At 46.4% G+C, this 21,725-nt stretch overlaps 1 protein-coding gene across 4 annotated transcripts in view; it reads left to right on the top strand.

The window, feature by feature from the left end:
- Positions 1-21,725, top strand: part of LOC132818445 (nesprin-2-like) — a 311,316-nt gene that overhangs the window by 116,181 nt on the left and 173,410 nt on the right. For all 4 annotated transcript variants that reach the window (XM_060829512.1, XM_060829513.1, XM_060829511.1 and 1 more), the window contains one exon: positions 2,168-2,289. In XM_060829512.1, the coding sequence (XP_060685495.1) occupies positions 2,168-2,289 (122 nt within the window). The remainder of the gene's footprint in view (positions 1-2,167; positions 2,290-21,725) is intronic.

The following is a 21,725-nucleotide window of genomic DNA, read 5'->3' as shown; positions in this document are numbered from 1 at the left end:
GCATAAATCCCTGAAAGTTGCCACCCAGGTTGATAGGGTTGTTAAGAAGGCATACAGTGTGTTAGCATTTATTGGTAGAGGGATTGAGTTCCGGAGCCATGAGGTCATGCTTCAGCTGTACAAGACACTGGTAAGGCCTAGAGTATTGCGTACATTTCTGGTCACCGCATTATAGGAAGGATGTGGAAGCTTTGAGAATGGTTCAGAGAAGATTTACCAGAATGTTGCCTGGTAAGGAGGAAGGTCTTACGAGGAAAGTCTGAGGGAACTGAGGCTGTTTTTGATGGAGAGAAGATGGTTGAGAGTTGACTTAGTTCAGACGTAAGATAATCAGAGGGTTAGATAGGGTGGACCGGGAGATCCTTTTTCCTCGGATGGTGACAGCGAGCACGAGGGGACAGAGCTTTAAATTGAGGGGTGATAGATATAGGACAGATGTCAGAGGTAATTTCTTTACTCAGAGAGTAGTCATGGAGTAGAACGGCCTGTCTGCAACAGTAGTAGACACACCAATGTTAACGGCATTTAAGTGGGCATTGGACATGCATATGGATAATAGTGGGATGGTGTAGGTTAGATGGACATCAGATTAAGTTCACAGGTCGGTGCAATGTAGAGAACCAAAGGGTCTGTACTGGGCTGTAATGTTGAATGTTCTATCTCTCTTTCGCGCGCTATGATTCGCATTTTCTGTCTCGCTCTCTCTCTCTCTCTCTCTCTCTCTTTCGCCCCCTCTCTCCCCCTCACTCCCTCTCCCTCTGTCTCTGTCTCTGTTCCTCGCAATCCCTCACTCTCTCTCCCCCGCTCTCTCTCCCCCCTCACCCTCTCTCTCTCTCCCCCCCCCCCTCTCCCCCCTCTCCCCCCCCACCCTCTCTCTCTCCCCCCTCTCTCTCTCCCCCCACTCTCTCTCTCCCCCCTCTCTCTCCCCCTCACCCTCTCTCTCTCCCCCCCTTTCTCTCCCCCCTCTCACTCTCCCCCCTCTCTCTCCCCCCTCACCCTCTCTCTCTCCTCTCTCTCTCCCCCCCACTCTCCCTCTCCCCCCTCTCTCTCCCCCTCACCCTCTCTCTCTCCCCCCTCTCTCCCCCCTCACCCTCTCTCTCTCCCCCCCTCTCTCTCTCCCCCCTCTCTCTCTCCCCCTCACTCTCCCCCCCCACTCTCTCTCTCCCGCCCCTCTCTCTCTCCCCCTAACTCTCCTCTCTCTCTCTCCCCCTCTCCCCCCCTCACCCTCTCTCTCGCTGCCCCCTCTCTGTCCCCCTCTCTCTACCCCCTCTCTCACCCCCTCTCTGTCCCCCTCTCTCTCTCCCCCTCTCTCTCCCCCCCTCCCCTCTCTCCCACCTCTCTCTCCCCCCCTCCCCCCCTCTCTCTCCCCCCCTCTCTCCCCCCCCTCTCCCCCCTCTCTCTCCCCCCTCTCCCCCCTCTCTCTCCCCCCCTCTCTCTCCCCCCTCTCTCCCCCCTCTCTCTCCCCCCTTTCCCCCTCTCTCTTCCCCCTCTCTCTTTCCCCCTCTCTCTCTCCCCTCTCTCTCTCTCCCCCCTCCCCCTCCCCCTCTCTCTCTCCCCCTTCTCTCTCTTCCCCCCTTCTCTCTCTTCCCCCTCTCTTTCCTCCCCCTCTCTCTCCCCCCTCTCTCTCCCCCTCTCTCTCTCCCCCCTCTCTCTCCCCCCTCTCTCTCCCCCTTCTCTTTCTCGTCCCCTCTCTCTCCTCCCCCCGTCTCCTCCCCGTCTCTCTCCCCCTCTCTCTCCCCCTCTCTCTCCCCCCTCTCTCCCCCTCTCTCGCCCCCCCCCTCTCTCGCCCCCCCGCCACCCCCTCACTCCCCCCTCTCTCTCTCTCCCCCCCTCCCCCCCTCTCTCTCCCCCCTCCCCCCCCCCTCTCTCCCCCCCTCCCCCCCTCTCTCTCGGCCCCATCTCTCTCCCCCCATCTCTCTCCCCCCATCTCTCTCCCCCCATCTCTCTCCCCCCCTCTCTACCCCCCTCTCTCTACCCCCCTCTCTCTACCCCCCTCTCTCTACCCCCCTCTCTACCCCACTCCCTCTACCCCTTCCTCTCCCCGCTCCCTCTCCCCCTCTCTCTCCCCCCTCTCTCTACCCCTCTCTCTCCCCTCCTCTCTTTCCCCCCCCCCTCTCCCCCCCCTCCCCCTCTCCCAGACATTAATGTACTGGTGTGTGATCTGCAGGAGCTGGAGTTGGAGCTGGTCCAACATAAACACCTGACGGAGTATATAGCGCTGCACGTTGACAGGATGAACCAGCAGATACACGACCACACGGAGCGGGATGTACACCAGTCCTCCTCCAGGTAATCCGCAAAGCAACATGGTTTCACTCCGCTAGGCAACTCTCCCAGTCAGAGACACCCACCTCCCAATTGCTCTGGGATTGGCCTCCTATTCTGAGGGGTGCTTGTTCTGATGGGAAGGGGCTGTCATCGTTCAGTTGGACAGCTGGAAGCCCCTTCCCCAGTGTATCACCGCGCCCTACCTCTGTCAGCTGGCTTGGCCCTTCTCTCTCCAAAACGTGCCAGACCAGGGCAGAGGGTTCCCGGAAAGGCTCCCTTCCCACCCTTTCATCATCTGACATGTTTTTGGCAAAGGAAACCTTATTGGAGGTAAATACTGGAGTCAGATCAGGCCAAAGACCACCAGGAACAGACCAAAATCTGACCCATTGGAACAGGAAGAGGCCATTCAGTCCTTCACTCTGATACACAGGGACAGAAAACCATTCAGCCCCATTGCTTCAGCCTGGAATAGAGGAACAGGAGGAGAGCATATGGCCCCTTTCCCAAGCCTCTTACACCAATTCAGGAGGAGGCCATTTGGCCCACTGCTCGAGCCTATTATATAGGAATAGGATGAGGCCATTCATTTCTGTGTTTTTCATACAGACGCAGAGAGAGGTCTGGTGGTGTTCCCAATGCCCGTTGCATTAGGAGCAGGATTAAGCTATTCAGCCATTCTGTGCATCACTGCTAACCTGTTTCCAATCTCCCCTTACCCACTGGGAGTTCATAATGTTTCATACCTTGCCCGAAGAAAAACATATTAATCTTGGTTTGGCAAGTTTCTATTGAACCTCACACACACTATCCTTGGTGTAAGCCCGTGCCTCCTAAAAGGACCCTGACCAACCAGGCTCCAAGTTGAAGAGCCCTTGTTTTGACCCCTGTAGTGATTGTAATCAGGTCATCCAGGTAAGTGTGAGAACATGAGTTCCCTGATTGGGGCTATTATCCTGGCGGACAGATATAAACAGGAGAGTCAGGAGTTCTGCTTACTCATAAAGAATAGTGCTGGAAAAGCACAGCAGGTCAGGCAACATCCGAGGAGCAGCAGAGTCAAGGTTTCGGGCATACGTCAGGAATATGTGAGGGTGCCAAAGGGGGCTGAAAGATAAATGAGAGGGGGAGCGGGGCTGGGGTGCAGGTAGCTGGGAAGGCAATAATAAGATGAAGGGGGGTGGCGATTGTGATAGGTGGGAAGGAAAATGAACAGGTAGGACAGGTCATGAGGGCAGTACCGAATTGGAAGGTTGGATTTGGAATAAGTTTGTTGGGAGGAGAGATGTGGAAACTTGTGAAATTGACATTGATTTCATGTGGTTGGAGGGTCCCAAGGCAGAAGGTGAGCCGTTCTTCCTCCAGGCGCCGGGTGGCTAGGATTTGGCGGTGGAGGAATCCCAGGACTTGCATGTCCTTGGCGGAGTGGGAGGGGGAGTTGAAGTGGTCAGCCACAGGGCAGTCGTGTTGGTTGGTGCGGACATCCCAGCGATGTTCTCTGAAACGCTCCCAAAGTTGGCGTCCTGTCTCCCCAGTGTAGAGCAAACTATATTGAGAGCGACGGACACGGTTGTTGTGTGAAAGTACAAGTAAATCTCTGCCGGATGTGAGAAGGTTCGTTGGGGTTTGGATGGAGGTGAGGGGAAAGGTGTGGGTGCAGGTCTTACACCTCTTGCAGTGGCAGGGGAAGATGCTGGGAGTAGAGGAGGGTGGGTCAGTGGGGGGAGGGACGTGGACCTAACAAGGGAGTTGTGTAGGGAATGATCTCTGCGGAATGCTGAGAGGGATGGTAAGAGAAATATATCCCTGGTGGTGGGGTCTGACTGTTGGTGGTGGAAATGGTGGAGGATGATGCATTCCAATCTGGAGGTTGGTGGGGTGGAAGATGAGGACTGGGGAGGGGCTTGTTCTGTCCTTGTTGCGGTTGGACGGGTGCAGTTCAAAGGTGGAAGTGGAGGAGATGAGCTGGAGGGCACTGTTGACCACGTGGGAGGGGAAATTACCGTCCTTGAAATTGGACAACATCTGGGCTGTTCTGGAATGGAATTGCTTCTCCTGTGCGCAGCTGTGTGGATGTGGTGGAATTGGGAATAAGGGATAGCGTTTTTACAAGGTGGGGGTGGATTAGGAGGAGGTGTTGTCCCTTTTCAGCATAGTGATTGTAATGAGGGTGACCAGGTGGAATCTGAGTTCCCTGATTGGGGCTATTAATCTGGGAGAAAGTGAGGACTGCAGATGTTGGTGATCAGCGTCGAAAAGTGTGTTGCTGGAAAAGCACAGCCGCTCAGGCAGCATCCGAGGAGCAGGAGAGTCAATGTTTCAGGTGTAAGTCCTTCGTCAGGAATGTGATCTCCTACTGTTAATCTGGTCTAATCAGGGAGCCCTGGCTGACAGATATAACCAAGAGTGTCAGACATCCTGTTCACTCTGAGAGCTGGATCAGCGTCAGCGACTCTCCACGTGGAAATAAAGGGGGAGTTTGGGAGACGGGATACCAGCCTTTGTGGAGTTATTTCAACCTCCAACTGCTGGAGAAAGTCATTCCTCTTGAAGGCTCTACCAATTCCTTTCATCATCATAAACATGTTGGTCTGGTCACCCATAATCATAGCCTCATGCATTCCAGTAAATTTGCTTAATTCTCACTCTAAGACCAGTTGCCCAGAGTTGGTGCAGTTACTTCTGATGCGGTCGGATCCAAATCTCAGAAACTTGAAAAGTCATTTCCTCGCCTCTGTATTCCAGCTCTGTTGTGACAGAGTGTGGGTGCGAGAGTTCCTGTGTGTGGGGAAACCCTTGTGGCTGTCCCCTGCCGATGAGTTGCAGAAATTGAAAGCAAACAGCAAAGAATAAATTTAATACAAAGCCGTTTGGGCAGATGTTGCTGTTTTATCTGCAGATGTGTCTGATCCCGAGGCAGTTAAGCCCTGACCTGGAGTACCCTGTGTTTATGTTCCTGTTGCACACGGCCGTGATTTCTGCTGCGTTTGGGTGGAAAGGGAGCTGAAAGATGGGGAGGGGTTATATTGCAGAGTTGGGGGGGCAACTGAGCAGTGATGGAGACAAAGCTCAGAATCGAAACCTGCATAGAATGAACTGGGGAAGCTGCGATAATCTGGAATAAATTTGCTGTCTCTTTATTTGCAAGAGCACAGTCTGTGATGGTTCAGTGCACAGGGGCCTCTCACAGCAGTGGTTTAACTGACCTCTGTGTCCCTGGGCTGGGGAGATGTGATGCTGTCCAGGAATTCTTTAGATGTGTCTCCAGACAATGCATGTAGCACTATTGCAATGCGCTCAAGCACTCACTAGCTAGGATCCTGGGCGAAGGATGAGGTGTTGTGCAGCAGAAAGTATTTAAGAATAGAATCCAACGCTGGGTGCTTAATCTAACTCCTGACTCCCCAAAGCCTGTCCACCATCTACAAGGCACAAGTCAGGAGTGTGATGGAATCCTCCCCACTTACCTGAATGGGTCCAGCCCCAATAATACTAAAGAAGCTTGACACCATCCAGGACAAAGCAGCCGCTTGATTGGCACCACATCCACAAACACCCCCTCCCTCCCCCACCGACGCTCAGTAACAGCAGTGTGTACCATCTACAAGATGCACTGCAGAAGCTCACCAAAGATCCTCAGACAGCGCCTTCCAAACCCATGGCCGCTTCCATCGAGAAGGACAAGGGCAGCAGATACATGGGAACACCACCCCCTGTAAGGTCCCCTCTGAGCCACTCACTATCCTGACTTGGAAATATATCGCCGTTCCTTCAGTATCACTGGGTCAGAATCCTGGAATTCCCTCCCTAAGGGCATTGTGGGTCTACCCACAGCACAGGGATTATAGCAGTTCAGGAAGGCAGCTCACCCCCACCTTCTCAAGGGGCAACTAGGGATGGGCAATAAATACGGGCCCAGGCAGTAACACCTACATCCTGTGAAAGAGTTTTTTTAAAGAAAATGTACTGCTGCCAGAGCTGTGGGTTAGAAGGAGCAACGTGATTGGGATTCCTGGCTCTGTGTGGGCCATCATACACTTTGAGGATTCATTGAACCTGTGGGAAGGGTCCAAAGATTCACATGAATCCGTCACATTTAGCCCCCAATGCCCTTAGCCAAGGTGCTGGACTTTGCTAACTCCATGACTCTCCATTGAATTTGCTGGAGATCTATTCCCTAGAAAAGGCAGGCTGAGATGGGATTGAATTTAAGAGTGGTGAGGATCTGCTGCATCTCTAGAGCCCCTGGTTAGACCACACTTGGAATATTGTGTTCAGCTCTGTTCGCCTTATTTTAGGAAGGAGGTGGAAGCTTTAGAGAGGATGCAGAGGAGATTTACCAGGATGCTGCCTGGAATGGAGGGCATATTTTATGAAGAAAGGTTGAGAGAGCTAGGGCTTTTCTTATTGGAGCGAAGAAGGCTGAGCGGTGACTTGATTGAGGTGTACAAGATGTTGAGAGGCAGAGATAGTGGATAGTCAGAGACTTTTTCCCAGGCCAGAAATGTCTATCATGGGGAGCATAATTTTAAGGTGATTGGTGGAAGGTTTAAGGGAGATGTCAGAGGTAAGTTCTTTCCACCAAGAGTGGTGGGTGTGTGGAATGCGCTTCCAGCAGTGGCAGGAGAGTCAGATACATTAGGGACATTTAAGTAACTCTTGGATAGGCACATGATGATAGTACAATGTAGGGTGTATAGGTTAGTCTGATCTTCGAATAAGATAAAAGGGCCTGTACTATGCTGTATTGCTCTATATTCTATGGGAGGTGTCCTGATGGATCCTAATATATTATAATATTTGTTAAGCCTTCCAAATTGATTGTCACTTCCTCAAAAAACTAAGATGATTCCTCAGGGTAGGGCAATGACTGCTGCCTACGTGGATTTCATTAAAGCATTCCACAAGGTCCCTCATTGTCGGCTGGTCAAGAAGATTATGTCACATGGGATCCATGGTGGTTTGGTAAGTCGGATACAAAATTGGCTTGGCTTTAGAAGAGAGAGGGTAGTTGAGGAGGAGTATTTTTCTGACTGGAGGTCTACGACCAGTGGTGTTCCAGAAGTGTCAGTGCTGGGATCTTTGCACATAAATGATTTGGATAAAAATATAGAAAGTCATACAGATGTACAGCATGGAAACAGACTCTTCGGTCCAACCCGTCCATGCCGACCAGATATCCCAACCCAATCTAGTCCCACCTGCCAGCACCCAGCCCATATCCCTCCAAACCCTTCCTATTCATATACCCATCCAAATGCCTTTTAAACGTTGCAATTGTACCAACCTCCACCACATCCTCTGGCAGCTCATTCCATACACGTACCACCCTCTGTGTGAAAAGTAGCCCCTTAGGTCTCTTTTATATCTTTCCCCTCTCACCCTAAACCTATGCCCTCTAGTTCTGGACTCCCCGACACCAGTGAAAAGACTTTGCCCATTTATCCTATCCATGCGCCTTATAATTTTGGAAGTCTCTATGAGGTCACCCCTCAAGCCTCCGACGCTCCAGGGAAAACAGCCCCAGCCTGTTTAGCCTCTCCCTGTAGCTCAGATCCTTCAACCCTGGCAACATCCTTGTAAATCTTTTCTGAACCCTTTCAAGTTTCACAACATCTTTTTGATAGGAAGGAGACCAGTATTGTACACAATATTCCAACAGTGGCCTAACCAATGACCTGTACAGCCACAACATGACCTCCCAACTCCTGTACTCAATACTTTGACCAATAAAGGAAAACATACCAAACACCTTCTTCACTATCCTATCTACCTGCAACTCCACTTTCAAAGAGCTATGAACCTGCACTCCAAGGTCTCTTTGTTCAGCAACACTCCCTAGGACCTTACCATTAAGTGTATAAGTCCTGCTAAGATTTGCTTTCTCAAAATGCAGCACCTCGCATTTATCTGAAACTCCATCTGCCACTTCTCAGCCCATTGGCCCATCTGGTCCAGATCCTGTTGTAATCTGAGGTAACCCTCTTCGCTGTCCACTACACCCCCAATTTTGGTGTCATCTGCAAACTTACTAACTGTACCTCTTATGCTTGCATCCAAAATCATTTATGTAAATGACAAAAAGTAGAGGACCCAGCACCGATCCTGTGGTACTCCGCTGGTCACAGGCCTCCAGTCTGAAAAACAACCCTCCACCACCACCCTCTGTCTTCTACCTTTGAGTCAGTTCTGTATCCAAATGGCTAGTCATCCCTGTATTCCATGAGATCTAACCTTGCTAATCAGTCTCCCATGGGGAACCTTGTCAAATGCCTTACTGAAGTCCATATAGATCACATCTACTGCTCTGCCCTCATCAATCTTCTTTGTTACTTCCTCAAAAAACTCAATCAAGTTTGTGAGACATGATTTCCCATGCACAAAGCCATGTTGATCCCTAATCAGTCCTTGCCTTTCCAAATACATGTACATCCTGTCCCTCAGGATTCCCTCCAATAACTTGCCCACCACCAACATTAGTCTCACTGGTCTGTAGTTCCCTGGATTGTCTTTACCGCCCTTCTTAAACAGTGGCACCATGTTTGCCAACCTCCAGTCTTCCGGCATCTCACCTGTGACGAACGATGATACAAATATCTCAGCAAGAGGCCCAGCAATCACTTCTCTCGCTCACCACAGAATTCCCGGGTACATCTGATCAGGTCCTGGGGATTTATCCACCTTTAACCGTTTCAAGACATCCGATACTTCCTCCTCTGTGATATGGACATTTTGCAAGATGTCACCATCTATTTCCCTACAGTCTATATCTTCCATATCCTTTACCACAGTAAATACTGACGGAAAATACTTATTTAGTATCTCCCCCATTTATGGTCTGTTTAATAAGTTTGCACATGACATGTAAATTGATGGAGTTGTGATTAGTGAGGAAGCTTATCAAAGGATACAGTAGAATGTAGATTAGTTGGAAAATTGGATGGAGAAATGGCAGATGGGGTTTAATTCGGACAAGTGTGAGGTGATGCATTTTGTGAGGTCAAATTCAACAGGAAAGTATATTGTAAATGGCAGGACCCTTGGGAGCATTGATATACCCAGGGATGATGGGGTCCAAGTCTATAGCTCCCTGAAATTGGCAACAGAAGTGGATACGGTGGTAAAGAAGGCCAATGGCATGCTTGCCCTCATCGGTTGGAGCATTGAGTATAGAAGTTACAGTCTAAAACATTAGGCGATGTTGAGAGGATTGTGTGCACTCTATAGGAATGATGTGGAGAGGGTGCAAAAGAGGTTTACCAGGATGTTGCCTGGATTAGAGTGTACAGGCCATTCTGGTAAAATGTGTGTTTCATCAACGCAAATTGGCTATAACACAATTAACAAATTGTGGGTACCATTTTGATAATGTGAATGTTCTGCTGAACGATATTGTGGTTTTCTAAAGCACAGTTTTCTATTGCGGTTTTCCACAGTGCGGTTTTCCGTTGTGGTTTTCCATAGTGCGGTTTTCCATAGCGCGGTTTTTCATAGTGCCATTTTCCATAGCGCGGTTTTCTACTTCGGTTTTCCATAGCGGTTTTCTATAGCACGGTTTTCTATTGCGGTTTTCCATAGCGCGGTTTTCGATTGCGGTTTTCAATAGTGTTGTTTTCTATAGCACAGTTTTCTATAGCGTGGTTTTCCATAGTGTGGTTTTTTTTAAGATTAGATTAGATTACTTACAGTGTGGAAACAGGCCCTTCAGCCCAACAAGTCTACACCGACCCGCAGAAGCGCAACCCACCCATACCCCTACATTTACCCCTTACCTAACACTACTGGCAATTTAGCATGGCCAATTCACCTGACCCGCACATCTTTGGACTGTGGGAGGAAACCGGAGCACCCGGAGGAAACCCACGCAGACACGGGGAGAACGTGCAAACTCCACACAGTCAGTCGCCTGAGGCGGGAATTGAACCCGGGTCTCAGGCGCTGTGAGGCAGCAGTGCTAACCACTGTGCCACCGTGCCGCCCCTGCGGTTTTCCATAGCACGTTTTTCCATTCCAGTTTTCCATAGTGCGGTTTTCCATTGCAGTTCTCCATAGCGCTGTTTTCCATAGTGCTGTTTTCTATTGCGATTTTTCCATAGCACGGTTTTATATTCCAGTTTTCTATAGCGCGGTTTTCCATTGCAGTTTTCCATAATGCAGTTTTCTGTTGCGGTTTTCCATAGCGTGGTTTTATATTCCGGTTTTCCATAGCAGGTTTTCCATAGCGCGGTTTTCTATCGCAGCTTTCCATAATGCGTTTTTCAATTGCGGTTTTCCATACCGTAGTTTTGCATCGCACGGTTTTCCATTGCGAGGTTTTCTATTGCGGTTTTCCATAGTGCAGTTTTCTATAGCGGTTTTTCATAGTGCCATTTGCTATTCCGGTTTTCCATAGTGCCATTTTCTATTCCGGTTTTCCATAGTGCGGTTTTCTATTCCGGTTTTCCATAGTGCGGTTTTCCATAGCATGGTTTTCTATCGTGGTTTTCCATAGTGCCATTTTCTATTCCGGTTTTCCATAGCGCAGTATTCCATTGCGCGGTTTTCTATTGTGGTTTTCTATAGCGCGGTTTTCTATCGCAGTTTCCTATAGCGCGGTTTTCCATTGCAGTTTTCCATAATGCGGTTTTCTGTTGCGGTTTTCCATAGCGTGGTTTTATATTCCGGTTTTCCATAGCGGGTTTTCCATAGCGCGGTTTTCTATCGCAGCTTTCCATAATGCGGTTTTCAATTGCGGTTTTCCATACCGTAGTTTTCCATATTGCGTTTTTCCATAGTGCGGTTTTCTATAGCGGTTTTCCATAGTGCCATTTGCTGTTCCGGTTTTCCATAGTGCCATTTTCTATTCCGGTTTTCCATAGTGCGGTTTTCTATTGCAGTTTTCCATAGTGCAATTTTCTATCACAGTTTTCCATAGTGCCATTTTCTATTCCGGTTTTCTATTGTGGTTTTCCATAGCACGGTTTTCTATTCCGGTTTTCCATAGCACGGTTTACTATTGCGGTTTTCCATAGTGCGGTTTTCTAGTGCAGTTTTCCATAGTGCCATTTTCTATTCTGGTTTTCCATAGCGCGGTTTTCCATAGTGCGGTTTTCTATTGCAGTTTTCCATAGTGCCATTTTCTATTCCGGTTTTCCATAGCGCGGTTTTCCATAGTGCGGTTTTCTATTGCAGTTTTCCAAAGTGCGGTTTTCCATAGTGCAGTTTTCTATCGCGGTTTCCCATAGTGCCATTTTCTATTCCGGTTTTCCATAGCGCGGTTTTCTATTCCGGTTTTCCATAGCGCGGTTTTCTATTCCGGTTTTCCATAGTGCGGTTTTCTATTGCGGTTTTCCATAGAGCGGTTTTCTATCGCTGTTTGCCATAGTGCCATTTTCTATTCCGGTTTTCCATAGTGCGGTTTTCTATTGCAGTTTTCCATAGTGCCATTTTCTATTCCGGTTTTCCATAGTGCGGTTTTCCACAGCGCGGTTTTCCATAGTGCGGTTTTCTATTGCAGTTTTCCATAGTGCCATTTTCTATTCCGGTTTTCCATAGCGCGGTTTTCCATAGTGCGGTTTTCTATTGCAGTTTTCCAAAGCGCGGTTTTCCATAGTGCAGTTTTCTATCGCGGTTTTCCATAGTGCCATTTTCTATTCCGGTTTTCCATAGCGCGGTTTTCTATTCCGGTTTTCCATAGTGCGGTTTTCTATTGCGGTTTTCCATAGAGCGGTTTTCTATCGCTGTTTGCCATAGTGCCATTTTCTATTCCGGTTTTCCATAGCGCGGTTTTCTATTCCGGTTTTCCATAGTGCGGTTTTCTATTGCGGTTTTCCATTGCGCAGTTTTCTATCGCAGTTTGCCATAGTGCCATTTTCTATTCTGGTTTTCCATAGTGCGGTTTTCTATTGCAGTTTTCCATAATGCAGTTTTCTATCGCGGTTTTCCATAGTGCCATTTTCTATTCCGGTTTTCCATAGCACGGTTTTCTATTCCGGTTTTCCATAGTGCGGTTTTCTATTGCGGTTTTCCATAGCGCGGTTTTCTATCGCAGTTTGCCATAGTGCCATTTTCTATTCCGGTTTTCCATAGTGCGGTTTTCTATTGCAGTTTTCCATAGTGCCATTTTCTATTCTGGTTTTCCATAGTGCGGTTTTCCATAGTGCGGTTTTCCATAGTGCGGTTTTCTATTGCAGTTTTCCATAGTGCCATTTTCTATTCCGGTTTTCCATAGCGCGGTTTTCCATAGTGCGGTTTTCTATTGCAGTTTTCCAAAGCGCGGTTTTCCATAGTGCAGTTTTCTATCGCGGTTTTCCATAGTGCCATTTTCTATTCCGGTTTTCCATAGCGCGGTTTTCTATTCCGGTTTTCCATAGTGCGGTTTTCTATTCCGGTTTTCCATAGTGCGGTTTTCTATCGCAGTTTGCCATAGTGCCATTTTCTATTCCGGTTTTCCATAGCGCGGTTTTCTATTCCGGTTTTCCATAGTGCGGTTTTCTATTGCGGTTTTCCATAGCGCGGTTTTCTATCGCAGTTTGCCATAGTGCCATTTTCTATTCCGGTTTTCCATAGTGCGGTTTTCTATTGCAGTTTTCCATAATGCAGTTTTCTATCGCGGTTTTCCATAGTGCCATTTTCTATTCCGGTTTTCCATAGTGCGGTTTTCTATTCCGGTTTTCCATAGTGCGGTTTTCTATCGCAGTTTGCCATAGTGCCATTTTCTATTCCGGTTTTCCATAGCGCGGTTTTCTATTCCGGTTTTCCATAGTGCGGTTTTCTATTGCGGTTTTCCAGAGCGCGGTTTTCTATCGCAGTTTGCCATAGTGCCATTTTCTATTCCGGTTTTCCATAGTGCGGTTTTATATTGCGGTTTTCCATAGCGCGGTTTTCTATCGCAGTTTGCCATAGTGCCATTTTCTATTCCGGTTTTCCATAGTGCGGTTTTCTATTGCAGTTTTCCATAGCGCGGTTTTCGATTGCGGTTTTCAATAGTGTTGTTTTCTATAGCACAGTTTTCTATAGCGTGGTTTTCCATAGTGTGGTTTTTTTTAAGATTAGATTAGATTACTTACAGTGTGGAAACAGGCCCTTCAGCCCAACAAGTCTACACCGACCCGCAGAAGCGCAACCCACCCATACCCCTACATTTACCCCTTACCTAACACTACTGGCAATTTAGCATGGCCAATTCACCTGACCCGCACATCTTTGGACTGTGGGAGGAAACCGGAGCACCCGGAGGAAACCCACGCAGACACGGGGAGAACGTGCAAACTCCACACAGTCAGTCGCCTGAGGCGGGAATTGAACCCGGGTCTCAGGCGCTGTGAGGCAGCAGTGCTAACCACTGTGCCACCGTGCCGCCCCTGCGGTTTTCCATAGCACGTTTTTCCATTCCAGTTTTCCATAGTGCGGTTTTCCATTGCAGTTCTCCATAGCGCTGTTTTCCATAGTGCTGTTTTCTATTGCGATTTTTCCATAGCACGGTTTTATATTCCAGTTTTCTATAGCGCGGTTTTCCATTGCAGTTTTCCATAATGCAGTTTTCTGTTGCGGTTTTCCATAGCGTGGTTTTATATTCCGGTTTTCCATAGCAGGTTTTCCATAGCGCGGTTTTCTATCGCAGCTTTCCATAATGCGTTTTTCAATTGCGGTTTTCCATACCGTAGTTTTGCATCGCACGGTTTTCCATTGCGAGGTTTTCTATTGCGGTTTTCCATAGTGCCATTTTCTATTCCGGTTTTCCATAGCGCAGTATTCCATAGCGTGGTTTTATATTCCGGTTTTCCATAGCGGGTTTTCCAAAGCGTGGTTTTCTATCGCAGCTTTCCATAATGCGGTTTTCAATTGCGGTTTTCCATACCGTAGTTTTCCATAGTGCGGTTTTCTATTGCGTTTTTCCATAGTGCGGTTTTCTATTCCGGTTTTCCATAGTGCGGTTTTCTATTGCGGTTTTCCATAGAGCGGTTTTCTATCGCAGTTTGCCATAGTGCCATTTTCTATTCCGGTTTTCCATAGTGCGGTTTTCTATTGCCGTTTTCCATAGTGCCATTTTCTATTCTGGTTTTCCATAGTGCGGTTTTCCACAGCGCGGTTTTCCATAGTGCGGTTTTCTATTGCAGTTTTCCATAGTGCCATTTTCTATTCCGGTTTTCCATAGCGCGGTTTTCCATAGTGCGGTTTTCTATTGCAGTTTTCCAAAGCGCGGTTTTCCATAGTGCAGTTTTCTATCGCGGTTTTCCATAGTGCCATTTTCTATTCCGGTTTTCCATAGCGCGGTTTTCTATTCCGGTTTTCCATAGTGCGGTTTTCTATTGCGGTTTTCCATAGAGCGGTTTTCTATCGCAGTTTGCCATAGTGCCATTTTCTATTCCGGTTTTCCATAGCGCGGTTTTCTATTGCGGTTTTCCATTGCGCAGTTTTCTATCGCAGTTTGCCATAGTGCCATTTTCTATTCCGGTTTTCCATAGTGCGGTTTTCTATTGCAGTTTTCCATAATGCAGTTTTCTATCGCGGTTTTCCATAGTGCCATTTTCTATTCCGGTTTTCCATAGCACGGTTTTCTATTCCGGTTTTCCATAGTGCGGTTTTCTATTGCGGTTTTCCATAGCGCGGTTTTCTATCGCAGTTTGCCATAGTGCCATTTTCTATTCCGGTTTTCCATAGTGCGGTTTTCTATTGCAGTTTTCCATAGTGCCATTTTCTATTCTGGTTTTCCATAGTGCGGTTTTCCATAGTGCGGTTTTCCATAGTGCGGTTTTCTATTGCAGTTTTCCATAGTGCCATTTTCTATTCCGGTTTTCCATAGCGCGGTTTTCCATAGTGCGGTTTTCTATTGCAGTTTTCCAAAGCGCGGTTTTCCATAGTGCAGTTTTCTATCGCGGTTTTCCATAGTGCCATTTTCTATTCCGGTTTTCCATAGTGCGGTTTTCTATTCCGGTTTTCCATAGTGCGGTTTTCTATCGCAGTTTGCCATAGTGCCATTTTCTATTCCGGTTTTCCATAGCGCGGTTTTCTATTCCGGTTTTCCATAGTGCGGTTTTCTATTGCGGTTTTCCATAGCGCGGTTTTCTATCGCAGTTTGCCATAGTGCCATTTTCTATTCCGGTTTTCCATAGTGCGGTTTTCTATTGCAGTTTTCCATAATGCAGTTTTCTATCGCGGTTTTCCATAGTGCCATTTTCTATTCCGGTTTTCCATAGCGCGGTTTTCTATTCCGGTTTTCCATAGTGCGGTTTTCTATCGCAGTTTGCCATAGTGCCATTTTCTATTCCGGTTTTCCATAGCGCGGTTTTCTATTCCGGTTTTCCATAGTGCGGTTTTCTATTGCGGTTTTCCAGAGCGCGGTTTTCTATCGCAGTTTGCCATAGTGCCATTTTCTATTCCGGTTTTCCATAGTGCGGTTTTATATTGCGGTTTTCCATAGCGCAGTTTTCTATCGCAGTTTGCCATAGTGCCATTTTCTATTCCGGTTTTCCATAGTGCGGTTTTCTATTCTGGTTTTCCATAGTGCGGTTTTCTTTTGCGGTTTTCCATAGTGCGGTTTTCTATCGTGGTTTTCCATAGCGCGGTTTTCTATTGCGGTTTTCCATAATGCGTTTTTTTTATTGCGGTTTTCCATTGCGCGGTTTTCCATAGCATGGTTTTCTATAGCACGGTTTTCCAATTGTGGTCTTCCATAGTGCGGTTTTCTATTGCGGTTTTCCATAGCGCGGTTTTCTATCGCAGTTTGCCATAGTGCCATTTTCTATTCCGGTTTTCCATAGTGCGGTTTTCTATTGCAGTTTTCCATAATGCAGTTTTCTATCGCGGTTTTCCATAGTGCCATTTTCTATTCCGGTTTTCCATAGTGCGGTTTTATATTGCGGTTTTCCATAGCGCAGTTTTCTATCGCGGTTTTCCATAGTGCCATTTTCTATTCCGGTTTTCCATAGCACGGTTTTCTATTCCGGTTTTCCATAGTGCGGTTTTCTATTGCGGTTTTCCATAGCGCGGTTTTCTATCGCAGTTTGCCATAGTGCCATTTTCTATTCCGGTTTTCCATAGCGCGGTTTTATATTGCGGTTTTCCATAGCGCAGTTTTCTATCACAGTTTGCCATAGTGCCATTTTCTATTCTGGTTTTCCATAGTGCGGTTTTCTATTGCGATTTTCCATAGTGCGGTTTTCTATTGCGGTTTTCCATAGTGCAGTTTTCTATCGCGGTTTTCCATAGTGCCATTTTCTATTCCGGTTTTCCATAGCGCGGTTTTCTATTCCGGTTTTCCATAGTGCGGTTTTCTATTGCGGTTTTCCATAGCGCGGTTTTCTATCGCAGTTTGCCATAGTGCCATTTTCTATTCCGGTTTTCCATAGCGCGGTTTTCTATTCCGGTTTTCCATAGTGCGGTTTTCTATTGCGGTTTTCCATAGCGCAGTTTTCTATCGCAGTTTGCCATAGTGCCATTTTCTATTCCGGTTTTCCATAGTGCGGTTTTCTATTCTGGTTTTCCATAGTGCGGTTTTCTTTTGCGGTTTTCCATAGTGCGGTTTTCTATCGTGGTTTTCCATAGCGCGGTTTTCTATTGCGGTTTTCCATAATGCGTTTTTTTTATTGCGGTTTTCCATTGCGCGGTTTTCCATAGCATGGTTTTCTATAGCACGGTTTTCCAATTGTGGTCTTCCATAGTGCGGTTTTCTATTGCGGTTTTCCATAGCGCGGTTTTCTATCGCAGTTTGCCATAGTGCCATTTTCTATTCCGGTTTTCCATAGTGCGGTTTTCTATCGCAGTTTGCCATAGTGCCATTTTCTATTCCGGTTTTCCATAGCGCGGTTTTCTATTCCGGTTTTCCATAGTGCGGTTTTCTATTGCGGTTTTCCAGAGCGCGGTTTTCTATCGCAGTTTGCCATAGTGCCATTTTCTATTCCGGTTTTCCATAGTGCGGTTTTATATTGCGGTTTTCCATAGCGCAGTTTTCTATCGCAGTTTGCCATAGTGCCATTTTCTATTCCGGTTTTCCATAGTGCGGTTTTCTATTCTGGTTTTCCATAGTGCGGTTTTCTTTTGCGATTTTCCATAGTGCGGTTTTCTATCGTGGTTTTCCATAGCGCGGTTTTCTATTGCGGTTTTCCATAATGCGTTTTTTTTATTGCGGTTTTCCATTGCGCGGTTTTCCATAGCATGGTTTTCTATAGCACGGTTTTCCAATTGTGGTCTTCCATAGTGCGGTTTTCTATTGCGGTTTTCCATAGCGCGGTTTTCTATCGCAGTTTGCCATAGTGCCATTTTCTATTCCGGTTTTCCATAGTGCGGTTTTCTATTGCAGTTTTCCATAATGCAGTTTTCTATCGCGGTTTTCCATAGTGCCATTTTCTATTCCGGTTTTCCATAGTGCGGTTTTATATTGCGGTTTACCATAGCGCAGTTTTCTATCGCGGTTTTCCATAGTGCCATTTTCTATTCCGGTTTTCCATAGCGCGGTTTTCTATTCCGGTTTTCCATAGTGCGGTTTTCTATTGCGGTTTTCCATAGCGCGGTTTTCTATCGCAGTTTGCCATAGTGCCATTTTCTATTCTGGTTTTCCATAGCGCGGTTTTATATTGCGGTTTTCCATAGCGCAGTTTTCTATCACAGTTTGCCATAGTGCCATTTTCTATTCTGGTTTTCCACAGTGCGGTTTTCTATTGCGATTTTCCATAGTGCGGTTTTCTATTGCGGTTTTCCATAGCGCGGTTTTCTATGGCCGTTTGCCATAGTGCCATTTTCTATTCCGGTTTTCCATAGTGCGGTTTTATATTGCGGTTTTCCATAGCGCAGTTTTCTATCACAGTTTGCCATAGTGCCATTTTCTATTCTGGTTTTCCATAGTGCGGTTTTCTATTCCAGTTTTCCATAGTGCGGTTTTCTTTTGCGGTTTTCCATAGTGCGGTTTTCTATCGTGGTTTTCCATAGCGCGGTTTTCTATCGCAGTTTTCCATAGCGCGGTTTTCTATTCCAGTTTTCCATAGTGCGGTTTTCTATCGTGGTTTTCCATAGTGCGGTTTTCTATCGTGGTTTTCCATAGCGCGGTTTTCTATCGCAGTTTTCCATAGCGCGGTTTTCTATTCCAGTTTTCCATAGTGTGGTTTTCTATTGCGGTTTTCCATAATGCGTTTTTTTTATTGCGGTTTTCCATTGCGCGGTTTTCTATAGCACGGTTTTCCAATTGTGGTCTTCCATTGTGCGGTTTTCTATTGCGGTTTTCCTCAGTGCGGTTTTCTATTGCAGTTTTCCATAATGCGGTTTTCTATTCCGGTTTTCCATAGTGCGGTTTTCTATTGCAGCTTTCCATAGTGCGATTTTCTATTCCGGTTTTCCATAGTGCGGTTTTCTATTGTGGTTTTCCATAGTGCGGTTTTCCATAGTGTGGTTTTCTATTGTAGTTTTCCATAGTGGTTTTCCATAGCGTGGTCTTCTATCGCAGTTTTCCATAGTGCGGTTTTCTATCGCGGTTTTCCATAGTGCAGTTTTCTATTGCGGTTTTCCAAAGTATGGTTTTCCATAGTGCGGTTTTCTATTGCAGTTTTCCAAAGCGCGGTTTTCCATAGTGCTGTTTTCCATATCGCGGTTTTCCATAGTGCCATTTTCTATTGTTGTTTTCCATAGCGCGGTTTTCTATTGTTGTTTTCCATAGTGCGGTTTTCTATTGCGGTTTTCCATAGTGCGGTTTTCTATCGCAGTTTGCCATAGTGCCATTTTCTATTCCGGTTTTCCATAGCGCGGTTTTCTATTGCGGTTTTCCATAGTGCGGTTTTCTATTGCGGTTTTCCATAGCATGGTCTTCTATTGCGGTTTTCCATTGTGCGGTTTTCTATCGCAGTTTGCCATAGTGCCATTTTCTATTCCGGTTTTCCATAGCACGGTTTACTATTGCGGCTTTCCATTGTGCGGTTTTCTAGTGCAGTTTTCCAATGCGCGGTTTTCTATTGTAGTTTTCCATAGTGCCATTTTCTATTCTGGTTTTCCATAGTGCGGTTTTCCATAGCGCGGTTTTCTATCGCAGTTTGCCATAGTGCCATTTTCTATTCCGGTTTTCCATAGTGCGGTTTTATATTGCGGTTTTCCATAGCGCAGTTTTCTATCGCAGTTTGCCATAGTGCCATTTTCTATTCCGGTTTTCCATAGTGCGGTTTTCTATTCTGGTTTTCCATAGTGCGGTTTTCTTTTGCGGTTTTCCATAGCGCGGTTTTCTATTCCGGTTTTCCATAGTGCGGTTTTCTATTGCGGTTTTCCATAGCGCGGTTTTCTATCGCGGTGTTCCATAGTGCCATTTTCTATTCCGGTTTTCCATAGCGCGGTTTTCTATTCCGGTTTTCCATAGTGCGGTTTTCTTTTGCGGTTTTCCATAGTGCGGTTTTCTATCGTGGTTTTCCATAGCGCGGTTTTCTATTGCGGTTTTCCATAATGCGTTTTTTTTTATTGCGGTTTTCCATTGCGCGGTTTTCTATAGCACGGTTTTCTATTGCGGTCTTCCATAGTGCGGTTTTCTATTCCGGATTTCCATAGTGCGGTTTTCTATTGCGGTTTTCCATAGCGCGGTTTTCTATCGCAGTTTGCCATAGTGCCATTTTCTATTCCGGTTTTCCATAGCGCGGTTTTCTATTGCGGTTTTCCATAGTGCGGTTTTCTATTGCGGTTTTCCATAGCATGGTCTTCTATTGCGGTTTTCCATTGTGCGGTTTTCTATCGCAGTTTGCCATAGTGCCATTTTCTATTCCGGTTTTCCATAGCACGGTTTACTATTGCGGTTTTCCATTGTGCGGTTTTCTAGTGCAGTTTTCCAATGCGCGGTTTTCTATTGTAGTTTTCCATAATGCAGTTTTCTATCGAGGTTTTCCATAGTGCCATTTTCTATTCCGGTTTTCCATAGTGCGGTTTTATATTGCGGTTTTCCATAGCGCAGTTTTCTATCGCGGTTTTCCATAGTGCCATTTTCTATTCTGGTTTTCCATAGCGCGGTGTTCTATTCCGGTTTTCCATAGTGCGGTTTTCTATTGCGGTTTTCCATAGCGCGGTTTTCTATCGCAGTTTGCCATAGTTCCATTTTCTATTCCGGTTTTCCATAGCGCGGTTTTCTATTCCGGTTTTCCATAGTGCGGTTTTCTATTGCGGTTTTCCATAGTGCGGTTTTCTATCGCAGTTTGCCATAGTGCCATTTTCTATTCTGGTTTTCCATAGTGCGGTTTTCTATTCCAGTTTTCCATAGTGCGGTTTTCTTTTGCGGTTTTCCATAGTGCGGTTTTCTATTGTGGTTTTCCATAGCGCGGTTTTCTATTGCGGTTTTCCATAGCGCGGTTTTCTATTGCGGTTTTCCATAGTGCGGTTTTCTTTTGCGGTTTTCCATAGTGCGGTTTTCTATCGTGGTTTTCCATAGCGCGGTTTTCTATCGTGGTTTTCCATAGCGCGGTTTTCTATTGCGGTTTTCCATAGCATGGTCTTCTATTGCGGTTTTCCATTGTGCGGTTTTCTATCGCAGTTTGCCATAGTGCCATTTTCTATTCCGGTTTTCCATAGCACGGTTTACTATTGCGGTTTTCCATTGTGCGGTTTTCTAGTGCAGTTTTCCAATGCGCGGTTTTCTATTGTAGTTTTCCATAGTGCCATTTTCTATTCTGGTTTTCCATAGTGCGGTTTTCCATAGCGCGGTTTTCTATTGCAGTTTTCCATAGTGCCATTTTCTATTCCGGTTTTCCATAGTGCGGTTTTCCATAGTGCGGTTTTCTATTGCAGTTTTCCAAAGCGCAGTTTTCCATAGTGCAGTTTTCTATCGCGGTTTTCCATAGTGCCATTTTCTATTCCGGTTTTCCATAGTGCGGTTTTCTATTCCGGTTTTCCATAGTGCGGTTTTCTATTGCAGTTTGCCATAGTGCCATTTTCTATTCCGGTTTTCCATAGCGCGGTTTTCTATTCCGGTTTTCCATAGTGCGGTTTTCTATTGCGGTTTTCCATAGCGCGGTTTTCTATTGCGGTTTTCTATAGCGCGGTTTTCTATCGCAGTTTGCCATAGTGCCATTTTCTATTCCGGTTTTCCATAGTGCGGTTTTCTATTGCGGTTTTCCATAGTGCGGTTTTCTTTTGCGGTTTTCCATAGTGCGGTTTTCTATCGTGGTTTTCCATAGCGCGGTTTTCTATCGTGGTTTTCCATAGCGCGGTTTTCTATTGCGGTTTTCCATAATGCGTTTTTTTAATTGCGGTTTTCCATTGCGCGGTTTTCCATAGCATGGTTTTCTGTAGCACGGTTTTCCAATTGTGGTCTTCCATAGTGCGGTTTTCTATTGCGGTTTTCCATAGCGCGGTTTTCAATCGCAGTTTGCCATAGTGCCATTTTCTATTCCGGTTTTCCATAGTGCGGTTTTCTATTGCAGTTTTCCATAATGCAGTTTTCTATTGCGGTTTTCCATAGTGCCATTTTCTATTCCGGTTTTCCATAGTGCGGTTTTATATTGCGGTTTTCCATAGCGCAG

The sequence above is a fragment of the Hemiscyllium ocellatum genome, chromosome 8 (assembly GCF_020745735.1).
Source record: "Hemiscyllium ocellatum isolate sHemOce1 chromosome 8, sHemOce1.pat.X.cur, whole genome shotgun sequence".
Lineage (NCBI taxonomy): Eukaryota > Metazoa > Chordata > Chondrichthyes > Orectolobiformes > Hemiscylliidae > Hemiscyllium > Hemiscyllium ocellatum.
This window is presented reverse-complemented; position numbering and strand designations above follow the sequence as displayed.